Consider the following 12,930-nt stretch of genomic DNA (forward strand, 5'->3'; position numbering starts at 1 on the left):
ATTTAATAAGTTCATGAGCAAGTTTGTTTGGGTGTCTATCATTTTTTAAAACGCCTTGGCTATTTATAAACGGTGGCGTTTAGCTGATATTTAAACCAATTAAAGATTGCATCAAGGTGTTTATTTATTTCATATGTGCTGACAGTTGCTCTCCTATACATTTGATCTACTCTTTGAATGTTAAAAATAGGCTTGATATTAGTCTGACAGATTATAATCTCTCCAATCACAAATTTCATTTAACCTCTCTTGTGCCTTTTCCGATTCATCTTTATTCTAGCAGCCTTCTTTAATATTATTGCAAGGATGAAAATATTTTGTATATGCTTGTTATGGATAAAGTTATCTTTATCACTTTTGCTGTTAAATTAACTTCTAATACATTTTATTAGCTTTAATTTTATTCAGCACTTAAAGATATTCTCAAAAGTGTTTGTGTAAAACTTCGTTTTAAATGCACCTTTAAACCATAGGTCTAAAAGTTTGTCTCTTAAGGTGTAAGTTCATCATGTCAAAATACATGTGAAAAGCTAAAGCTTTGGCTGCATCGCTACAAAGGTCTCACTCCATTAATGCTCGGAACGGAAAGCGTTAATTTTCTGACGTCATCATTCCCGGGGCGGTGACCTTAAAGGTAGGGGTGGGGGCAAATTTTTGCTCCGGGGATGAGTGGGAAATACGCCTCGCTTTCAAGGCAAATAGCCTGTTTTGGATGTAAAAACATAACTTGTTTGTAAGAGTCGGGCATTGCTTTTCTTTCAGGACAACATATGTATTTTGTAATGGATTGCCTGTGTTTCCTTAAGGTAAATCTGTAGTTCTTTAAGTAAACGACATATTGAAGCGAATGTGTGTGTTTGTGGTGTTTCTAGTACTGATCTTACCACCTCTACATATCTTCTGTTCGCAGAGACATTGGATTTATCGAATGCGTTGTATCGACGCACAGCGTGTCATTTTACAAATCACAAATGTACTTTGAGAAACAATGGTTTGAAATAACAATGTTTTGTGCAGTTGTGCTTTCGTCTTAGAATTTCGCACGGTCGCGATCGGCTCGTCGTGGTTCGCGTGCGATATCTTTAAATCTCCTTAAGTTTAGCACACGAAATCGGCTACTTTATTTCGGTTAACGTAGGTTCTTTTTGCAGACCATGTGGAAAGTCCAAAATGGTGGAGAAGATCTGATTAAGTGTATCCAAGGTCTATACGAAGCGGAGGAAACGGGTCGCTTTCCCCCAATCTTTTTCAAGGTCCCGTTCAGTGCAAACATACAAAAAAGTAGAATAGTTCAAGGTGTGTTAAGGAGTTGGGCTATGCTCAAGAGACACGTGCCCTCTCCCCTAATTAAATGAGGCAAAATGCAATGGTCTGGATATGACAGCAGATTAAATTTCGTTCGCCTCTCCATCAATTTTCTGTTTAATGTCACTGAGCTCCATTGTGGGAGAAGAGGACGCGTCATCCAGCCATAAATTTGTGATTATAGAGGCTCGAGGAGGCAGTTGGCTCTATTCGGACGGATTTGCTCCGTACCTTCAGATAGATCTTCAACAACCAGAAACCATTCAAGTGCTCTTTTATATACCATTTAAGCTTTAAAGAGTTTTACCGGACTAGACTATGATTAAGTAGTCATGATAAATTAAATAGTCTCTATTTGTTTTTCAAAGGCTGTTAAGATTTGTTAGGAGGCTCTGCACGGGGAAGGGACACTTCAGACGGCTTTTTAATCAAAGATTTGAATCCAGATCACTGGCGCATTTTCCCAATTTTTGCTAAATCAATAGTCAACCCTTGTTCCAAAATATTTTCTGTTTGGATGGACCTCCATGTTTAATAGGTAGGTGATTTCTACTCTGATTGTGATTAATCGCAGGCATCAGGACTTTTGCAGAAGTATTTAGAAGATCGTGTTATACATGTTTGTTTGTGTCCATTATGCAGAAGGTATATTGGTTGTCAAAATGAATAACGGCTTTATACAAGGTTTTTCCTGACATAAAAAAATACACTTTTCATGTCAGATGCACCGTTCGAACAAGAACTATTTAGCGGTCAGTAAAAAGTGACTTTTATAGCATTTTTGAGAAGTGAAGCCTATTTCTAAAACCCGTTTTACACTGTCTTTGAATTTAAGGATTAAAAGCTTGAACAATATTTTTACATGTACATTTAATATACGAATTTTACAAAGATACCAATGTGTTATATCTCGGAAGAGTTTATCACTGTTTTTTGGGATACAAAAGACACGCCGTTCTGTGTAATGTGGGAGAGGGCCTTTTGACCGGATATTTGATTGTTCTGACTTTTTCATTGTTTGTGCTGCACGCTCAAATCCTTTACTTAATAAAATATATAGATTTTTCTAACAGATAGAAATTATATTCAATTAAATATGTTTTATTTTAACTTTTCCCCTTGTTGTTTTCGTATGTATGCCAAATAATGTATACTTTTAAAAGCAACGTATACTTCGTATACGAAATGATTGTTCAGTCATTCATTAGGCCTAAGTAATTCAATCATTCACTCGAATTTAGTCATTTGTATTATTGCTTTACTCACCAATGTTACTGGGTCACAAGGTCAAAACATTGTTGCTGCTGAACGAAACATGTAATGATGCTGGATGGTTTTATATTATTTCAGTCTGTTTGGATTGAACCATTCGTAAAATGTAATATTACACAACCAAATTAAACTCGGAATGACTTATTTTTGTTCTCATAATAAATCAGCATGTATCAAGGGTCTGGGCTTTCACGGAGGGACACTGAGACGTCGATGTGCTTGTGTCGCTGATTGATAACAACGTGTAACACATTGAATACATACCTGTGAGAGGAACTGTGAAGATCTGACACCGACCAGGCTGTGGTACAAGCATATACTCTACATACACGGTAGGCTACACTCGGATCAAGACAGGACCGTGTCCCATGTCAAACCGAGTGGGCCACTGACAATCTTTTAAAAGCATGTGGCTGAGCCATCCCTCTAAGGATTTATTTGAATCTTTACATATAGACTCATTATCTAAGGATAATGCAAGCAGTGTAGATATATAACACTGCGCCATGTGACTACAGCTCTCACAAGATTTCATATAATGTATTTAATTACGGTTGTGCTACTTTAGATTTATGGCAGCAGTGAACAATATACCAGCTCACAGTCATTCCCCTGCATGTGGATGCCTATTACAGTTTTCTAACTTGTGTGTTGAACAACGGTACAGTGCGAAGAAGATTACTTGAAATGGGTATTAATAATATTATTCACTAATTTCCTACTAATTAGACCACTCATCCGATTATTATTCAATTTCTTTAGTCACGTTAAATTTGGGAGATAAGCTTTAAGGAGATATTTTACGAATTGCCACAGAATTTAAACTGAGATATTTATAAGACAGTCTTATTAACGAAGCACTATGGGGGGGCAGTCGTCAGTTTCTTGTTCATTATAAATGGGTCAGTCAAGAATTGGTGCATAACAATGGCACATATTCATTTCATGTTCATCAGCGATGTTTTGCGCTTCTGTTGTCCTAAGACGGTTATAGCAGAAAGTTTTTTGAGTGGTTTTTGGTTTAATGCAGTGTTTTTATTTTTATTTTTGTATTTTGTTACATGTAGCCTATTTACCTCTCTATAGTTTGACTTCTAGCTTTTACAATAAAACAGGTCGTAATGAGGTAGGTTTGTGCCATTTATGGGGGTGAACCAGTACTTCCCTTAATTGGACACAGATGGACTTTTTCTATCGATAACACCATTCCCTGGAATTTATAAAGGGCAGCTAGTCGGTATCCACCCTTATTGGGAGTTGTTTTTCTATCATTCACAATCTACCCCTAGGCCTGTACCACCCTAAACCTAAAGTATACTTCGGTTTATAAGGCTAAGGTTGGGGGTTTTAACCTCTGACTACATTTACCGTATTTTCATCGTTTCAGGTAAAATTTTGACTTAGGTGTCAGCTGTGTGTCTATTATATCTCCCCAAAAAGGATCTGTGCAATATATTTCTGCAGCGTTAGGATTTCATTGGATCTCGCTACTTTTGCTTATAAAGTTCTGGTCGTCGATACAAGCATAAGCTTCGGTCAGCGACAACTGACCCAAATACACATAAAATCAATTTAAATATTTGTATGCTTATTTATAATGTCAGTGTTTTACACACAAGTCCATATTTCAGATACATACACCAGTGCTGCAAACATCGGGTCTTCTAAACCGTTTGTCCAAGCCGTGTGTGTACGCGTCCCAATTGCCTGACACTTACCAGAGGCCAAGTCATTTCACAAGAATTTTGCAATTCTAATAGTTGCAAAATGTTCAAATGTAGATCCAAAGATTTCACTTGGATATCAAATGCAGTAGCCTAACTTAATAATCAAAAAGAGAGGAGAGGTCACCAAATACTGGTCAATCAACCTGATTTCCTGATTTCATCATGTAGTGGGTTTAAAACGCGTTGTGTAAGTTATGCTTTCAGTCAAGTCCTGCTGAATAATAAAATAATTTAATGTTATTGTTTCATTTAACAGTGCAGTTTTACACTTCGCGTTCATGCTAAATTATACAATATTATTAATAACTACCACAATAATTCATAAATTGTGGTTTTCAGTAGGTTTTCAATAAAATACAGTTGATTGTATTTTAAAATTGTTTTTCGAGCAGACACCTCTGGCCGTTTTACTGGGCCGTGAGCGAAATGAACGTCTTGACTGAACATGCTTCATCCTCATCACCAGCTATGGAGTGCATTGTCACAATGATTCATCCAATGGACGCGTACTTAAAATCCCCTAACCTACATGGACGTGTAGGCGCATGTAAGCACCGTTTATACATTCGCATCAGAGTGGGCTCTAAATTCAGGCGTCCTGTCTGGATTATTCTGCTGCCAATGGCAGACCAGGGCGATCTCGCACTATCTAAAACTGGTGTGCAACTTAGGCCTGACAATAACTGGGTCTCTGCGCACCCTTGGCCTATACGCTGGTGACAAACGCCCCGTTCCGGTAGTTTGAATGTGGCTGGAAGATGGAGGGAAAGTGTCAATCAGAGACGCTTCATTGATCATGGACAATGCCGTTCGCGGGACTGGTCTGTTTCGAGAGCAATCAGTCACTCCGCATTAATTATCCCCGCGTCCCACAGTAGGGCAGCTCGCGCTGGCACATGGACAGTGTGTGTCTGTTTGTGTGTGCGTGAGTGAAAGAAAAAAAGAAAGAATGTGTGTAAGTGCGCGCGTGGAGAGAGATTGTGTGTGTGTGTGTGTGTGTGTGTGTGTGTGTGTGTGTGTGTGTGTATGACAGAAAGAAAAAGTCGCTAAGTTTGTGTTCAGGTAAATGTGTATATGTACATTTAGACGAGTCTGTATGCAAGAGAGTGCCTTTGCTTGTGTGTAAATGTGTGTTTGCATGGGCTTCTTGTGTGTGTGTGTTATCCGTACACCACTAAAAATGCACCCCACCCCCACCTTTCAAGTTGCGAAAAGGAGCCAATAAAAACCCAACAATAAAAGGGTCTTTCTTGTCACTAAATAAATTAAGTGCCGATATCTGCTTAAAGCGCTGCACCTCTTTGTATATTGCAGAACAGAATTCTTTATTGCCCTAGTGTTATTGCTTTTTTTTTCAGCTTTTTTTTTGATAGGAGGGTCGGTGGTAGGGCATAGCACACTCTCTGTAACAATTACTGTAAAGTTGGTTAACACAATGACTTGGTACTTTGTCATATTAAGAGCTTCTGCTCTCATTTCACACTTATGAGGCCAAAAATTTTGGTTGAGACTGATTAACAGTGGCATTTTTTTTTCTTTAGAACTGGCCTTATTTCTCTCTTTATCTGTCTTTTTATTTTCTTTACAACAAGCCCCACGCCTATAGGATCATAAACAATTTATACATTAATGGAATGATTTATTGAACTGTTGATTATTAATTGATTCCACCTTGTGGAATGTCTTATCACTTCATTGAAAAAGTCTTTGCAATTCTGTAGTTAAAAAAAAAAAAAGTTCAGCCCAATTTTTATCTAAAAGGTATATGCATATGTAGATTAAACTATATAGATCTAAATGTAAAATATTCATAAAGAGAAGCCTTCTTCAGTTTATTGTATCTTATATAGCAGCACATCTGTTCTCTGTATTATAGTTAGTCATTCTACATGTGTTTTCTTCAAGCATGAGCTAATATTACTGAGTTAGTATCCTAAATATCCACTATAAAGATATTTTTTTATTTTTTTATTTATTATTATTTTTTAGTTAATTCCTTGTTGTTAGCCTACAATGGGACGGTGATAACAAAAAACTCGTATAGTACATTTTCATGAAATTACAGTTCTTCCAGTGGCCTTGCTGAAGTTGCCTTAATGTTTGCATGATGGTGGTGCGCAGAACGTTTTCCTGGATGAGGTTTCATGGGTTGAAGTTAAAGGGATAATAAAGAAAGGAAATTAACAGAGTATAGAAACCCACAGAAGAACAAAGCCAAAACATTGCAGTATATTTTTCATGTTTAATGATTAAAAGGGAGAAAAAACAATAGGCTTAAAATCGTTTGACAGACAAACTACTTTGTATATTTTATAATTTAACAACAATGCATTTGATACAAACATTATTATATAAACGGCTAATTGAATAATTAAATACATTCTGTTAATAATCATCGTCCAGTTTTTCACTCACCAAGGTTTGTAAACTACCGGGAAAAAAGAACGGCGTAAAACACTTTCCGTATTAGCGTGTAATTGTTAGTTTATATTTTACGACCACTTACTACTTACTGTTATTAAATATCCAGTCAAAGTTAGAAGTCGCAGTCAGTGTGAAGTTTTTACATTTCGTCGTAAAAAAAACAATCCTCAATACGCACGCTCGTTTTGGGTCGCTTTTGCCTTAATTTCCAGCCTGCTCCTGTTTTAGTCTATTAGATTCCATGTATTAGAATTATCACGTTGCTGTTGAATTAAGCGATATTAATCCGAGAATCTATACTTTAAATTTAATACAACATGTAATTTCCCCCTTTTTAACGCATTCCCTTTGATTAAGTCACTCTTGACTCTCCTTTAGCTTTGGGGCCAACGAGGTTCGCCTAGGGGAGGCCTTGAAACCGCCCCTCCTTATCTCCTTTCATCATCCAGCTCTGGGCCGCCTTGAAACCGCAAGGCCAGTAATTGCTTTTTTCAGGCAGCCCAGTGCGGACTGGACAGCAGCCAATCAGAGCCTTGTTTACATTCTATGATTGACAGCGCTCTGGCAACACGCCAACCAATCAAACAATTTTCAGAACGAGGCCCAGGCTTTTAACCCTACCTTTGCCGATCTGATTTGGTGATCTAATTCTTAACTCCTTACACTTAACGTGCTTAAAGTTCAGTGATATTGTATAATTCACAAATTAGTTAAAAGAAGAAATAGATAGTTTTTTTTTTTTTTTTTACGTTTGGCCGTGAGATGCGCAATTGCTTGTTTTAGGTTTGTTCACTTTTTATACTCTAGAAGACGGCTGATTTAAAAATAATAAATATACGATGGCTCTGTCATGTCTGCATGAAGGCTTACTTTTCCTCATCTTAAAGCAGGGTTGAAAACACAAATGTTGTGAAATGCGTTTCTTCCTTTGTTTCGAGTCATTTAAATAATGGCACTCTAGACTGCATAAGTAACCATGTGGCTGTGCCTCACACTGAACTCGACGCGAGACAGGAAAGCTCAAATAAAGCGCCCGCCGTTTTGTTTAGTTGATCCAGCTGACACGCCATTGGCTCAGAGCGCCATCCAATCGGAGCCACTGTTTATCCTGGGGCGCGCTGCACGAGCTTATTGACATGTAGGTATTAGACCAATGGGCGCGACTGCTCCGCCAGTCACCTCCCCCTCTTCTTCTTGAGTGGCACTAGCAGATTCAGGAAAGAGCCTCTGACTGCTTGTACGGGGCTCGATTCAGCAGAAGCTCTTACTACTACGGTGCATCTCCGAACTTCTGCACTGCACACGCACTGCAATCAGCAGACTCTAGGATGTAACCATTTCCATATGTTTTTATTCTGCTTCTGCTCTTTTACGTATTTTTTTGTATCATGTTTTTTTAAACCCATTTATTGTTTTGCAAGGAATAACTTACCAGTAAGTAATTCGTTTATATTGTATACATTTATATGCGTGCAATAATAAACATTTGCCTTCAAGAGCTGCTCTTACTTTTTTTTAAGAACATCTGGCGTTATACAAAATTATGGCGTTCGTGTTGCAGGGGGGTGAAAGAAACATAGCTGTCCATTAATTTTCATCCGACTATATTTGCTTTCTTTGAGCAATAATAATCACAACAATAGTAATGACATCAACAACAAAAACAATAAATATTGTAATATTAATAACCTACTCACAATCAGTATAATAATAAGAGATTTGCGCAATACTGAATTGCTTCCTGCATTGTTTTTGAATAAAAAGGGAATTTAATTTAGAGCGAGGACCTTAGTGTCTTACTGACTAATAATGGATAAAATACAAGTGTAAATAATGACATTCTTTGAAAGACATTCATTCGCAAATTGCTATGTGCAATGGACGTAATGGCAGAAATAAGCGCTTTTACCTTTCTACAGTTTACATGTAGAATGAATATTAAGCAGTTGTTTATGAAATTTAACTGACCATAAGCTTTTTAACTACATTTTTAGTTTTTTAGGCTTTTATTATACATACATGTTTTACATTGACATACCATGATTCATAAAATTGTCTGGCTTTTATCAGAGCTTGAAAGGACATTTCCTACCACTCAAATCCTTCTTTAGGAAACCTGTTCTTTCATGCGCGCCTCCTCACCTCCCATCCGTCCTCCGAGCCAAATCTAATAGATCTCAGATCCCAATAAAAGTTCGGCTTTGGTTAATAGTGGGAGGTTACTACGTTCAAATACCCCATGTTTTAAAATTTGTGCCCAATTTCTTTTAATGATGTCACACAGAATATACATGTTTGCTGGAAATGTCCTTTGTCAGCGCAAAAATGGTGCACTACATTTAATTCTGTGCTTCAGAGAGCTCATTCTTCAGGAATTTTCAGTTCATTTAGAAAAAATGTCATTTTGTGCACGTCAGTTTACTTATTATTCTATAACCTGTCTCTCTTTTCAGTTTTCGTTTTTAATGAAGGCAGTAGGACAATTTGGCACTGCAACCATCCTTACAGTCCAAACTGGGAACTTCCAACATTTTAAGGCCTCGATCAGCAATACGTTAAATCATCCAACCAACGTTCAGCGTTCTGAACGTCAAATATCCGGAGACAAGACCTATGTCTTTCTTTTATAGTTTGTAATTTGTAATAAATGGACAGCACAGCTGGATATTCAAACTTGATCAAAATGTCTTTGTTTCCTTATCTTTGATTCGGTGTGATAAGGAGAACACTTGCGACCATTCGCATGAGCTTTGTATTTTGTATTTCAATTGTCTGGCAAAAGTACGTTTTTGCAAGCATGTTTTGAAACAAATGTCGTCCATTAGTAACACCGCATGACAGTTCTCTCAATGCACCATTTTGCCATGACAAAACTCCATCTGCAACAGCGTAAGATCATACTATATTGCTTGTACCCGTGATTTGGGAAACTTAAGGACTAGAGGCCAAAGGTGAAATATAGACGACATCATCCGTGTGCTGTTACCCCGGATACTATGTTATGGAAAACCTAGTTCAGATGAACAAAGCAGTTTAATTAACAGAAATGACTAACAAAATGCACCGAAGAAATTACATTTAGGCTATAGTTGGATGCGTTAAATAAATTAGTGTTTGTAATAAAAGCAGTCATGCCAAACGCCAGCGATGATAGATTTTCTTAATGTTTTTCATCTCGTCAGAAAGACTGATTTTCCCTCGTTTTTTGCTTAAAATGTCCTTGGTTTTCCATATAGGCTTAAGGATACTGTAAAAATGTATTGATCCTGGCATCTCTCTGTGAATGGTGTATAGCCTGCAGTGAGTCTTCTGTGTAAAAGTGGAGGTGTGCTGCAAGCTCGCTCAATTGTGGTGAGATGAGAGAGACGAGCGGAGAATTTGTGTTTAGGCAGCAGTCGCAGCAATGGACGTACACTCTTGGTGTTTTCAATGAAGGATTACCATTACACATCTGAAGGATACTAACATGATACGATCTTGTGGATTTGCATCACTCACTCGTGTAACTGGTTTGTAATTTAAACTACATTTTATGATTTTTGTGTTGCAGAAAACATGACTGGGACATACTTTTTTGGCCGTCAGAGCCAAAACTGTGCTGAATGCAAGACCTAAGCGAAACTCTTAACGGGATTATAACATCTGGGCGGCGTTCGGTTCGGTTCTTGTGGATTTCGGATTTATCGTTTTTTTATCGGGATGGAAGGTCGGGATTTCGCTCCTCCGCCGCACCTTCTGGCAGAGCGAGGCGCGCTGGTTCCCAGAGGCGCCTCGAGGATCACTCCTGCCGGGCACACGGCTGTGCAGCATCCCGGTCACTTTCAGCCTGGGAAATATTACCCCTCACACATACCGATGCCTCCACACTCAGGTAAAGGTTGTGTTTATTTTCCCCTGTCGATAAGTGAATGTCTTTAAAACGTACGATCAGCAAATTAAAATTGCTTAACTTCACAATAGCGCTTTGACGTGTACTTACATATACATACTTTTTATTGGGAAATAAAGCAGTTGCTTCGCACTCCATATAGTCTAGATTAATCTGACTGAATTATAGCGTTTTATCGAACGGTTTACTTGAATAATATCTGACATGTGCTGCGAAAGGCTGGTCGTTTCTAGTTTAGGAGCAGTGCGTATCACAAGAGAGCGGAATGAAATATAAGCTATACCTTCAACCTTAACTGGGAATATTACAGTTGGGCACCGTAATTTATATTTAGTCTTTTAATTTGTTTCTGATGATTAAATGAATATACTGTTTTGTTAATAATTAACAGTTACTTCATAGCCGGATTGCCCTCTTTGTTTCGCGCTCATTCAGACATCTAGTCTTCTTTGACAAAATAAATTGTTTGGTAGTATCCATTCTAGTAAAGCCCCATGATTTTCTGTTAATTATTAGGGTGCATATTTGAGCGGTTTGCTGCCACAGCTGCTTTAAGTTAATAACACAAGCTTTGGTGTGTGTGTGTGTGTGTGTGTGTGTGTGTGTGTGTGTGTGTGTGTGTGTCTGAGCTGTGGTTCGAGAAGTCTCCAAGATTAGGGTCAGTAGCTCTGCGTGTGTGTGTGTGTGTGTGTGTGTGTGTGTGTGTGTGTGTGTGTGTATATATATATATATATATATATATATATATATGCATGTGTGTGTGTGTGTACGTACATACATATTCATCTTCATTTAAAACGTAAAGTGTTTCGAATTTAGGCATAATTAATTATTTCAATTTTAATTCGAATTTGAGACATTACATTCCCTGTGCTTTAGATTCAGCTTAAGTATTTTCAGTCGAATTCGTATTTGTTGCATAACGTTTGCTGTGTCGTAGACTCAACTGAAATTTCAGAAGCGAGATCTATCATAGCGCTCGCTGACCCTGATGGTCCCCGGCGCACGGTGAATACGCGCGGGTACTGATGGGGTCGTTAGCGGCTGTCTTTCTCTCCGGCCTCCCGCTGCTATAACCTCACCCACTGGCTTCTTAAAGTAATTTTTATTTGTTCCTTACACAAATAACTCCGTCCCGATACCTCACACGGAGACAAACTACGAAGGTCCGAAAAATAACTCTATAAAACATACAGCCTTGCGTGCTTTTTTACGATAGCTGCTCTCGAGTGAATGTACATCTTCCTGTCGTTATTTTTCATCTCTAATGTATTGAATTGCTTCATTGTCTCTTTCTTCGACGACTGTCGTCGAGCTGAATACATTTTAAAAGCCGCACCGCCGGTGGATTGATGGATTTTGTTGTGCTGCTCAGGTCTCGTGTGCACATCAAATGCTGCTCTGGCAGTGCGCTCGGATAATGTGTACAGTAGGATCTCCTTTTCTTCTTTCTTTTTCACCCCCCCCTCTCTCTTTCTTTTCTTTCCTCCATATCCTCAGCAGATGTCTGTAACGTCTGCCTCAAGGCGGACGCCAGCTCATGCCATACAGGTGCATCATTACTTCTGTGTGTGTATGTGTGTGCGCGTATCAATTTCTTGTTCTTCCGCTGTGGCTTTTTTAATCAACACAGGTGTCTTTTCTGCTCAAACAGAATAGGTAGTTTAAGGTGATACCGTGTGTATTATTTTACATCATATACTGGGACAAAAGTAATTTATATCTAAGTTTTAGATCTTCCCCTTTTTTGTTTGCATGGGAGATATGCATTTATATAAGCATGTTTAGTATATATTTCTCTCTTTTTCTGTGTATAACTTTGCTCTTTATTTATGCTTAGTTTATTAAGTATTTAACATGTGACCCTGGACCACAAACCAATATTTTTTTTTTAAATTGAGATTTATACATCATCTGAAAGCTGAATAAATAAGCTTTCAATTGGATGATTTGGCCAAGATACAACTATTTGAAAATCTGGAATGAGGGTGCAAAAAAAATCTAAATATTGAGAAAAAAGGCCTTTAAAGTTGTCCAACTTAAGCTCTTAGCAATGCATATTATTAATCAAAATGTAAGTTTTGATATATTTAGCGAAATGTACAAAATATCTTAATATCCTAATGATTTTTGGCATAAAAGAAGAATCGATCATTTTGACCCATACAATGTATTGTTGGCTATTGCTACAAATATACCTGTGCTACCTAAGACTGTTTTGTGGTCCAGGGTCACATATATGTTCATCTTAATTAATTTGTATTATTTCAGACACTCGCACTTACATATAAACCGTATCCCTATGCAGACAAG

At 37.8% G+C, this 12,930-nt stretch overlaps 1 protein-coding gene across 1 annotated transcript in view; it reads left to right on the top strand.

Annotated features, from left to right (window-relative positions):
* Positions 1-10,284: 10,284 nt before the first annotated feature.
* The window catches only part of bahcc1b (BAH domain and coiled-coil containing 1b), a 128,191-nt gene continuing 125,545 nt past the window's right edge, over positions 10,285-12,930 (top strand). Inside the window, exon 1 of the mRNA XM_073828301.1 lies at positions 10,285-10,599. Within this exon, the coding sequence (XP_073684402.1) occupies positions 10,428-10,599 (172 nt within the window). The 5' untranslated portion in view covers positions 10,285-10,427. The remainder of the gene's footprint in view (positions 10,600-12,930) is intronic.

Source organism: Garra rufa, chromosome 22 (genome assembly GCF_049309525.1).
Source record: "Garra rufa chromosome 22, GarRuf1.0, whole genome shotgun sequence".
Lineage (NCBI taxonomy): Eukaryota > Metazoa > Chordata > Actinopteri > Cypriniformes > Cyprinidae > Garra > Garra rufa.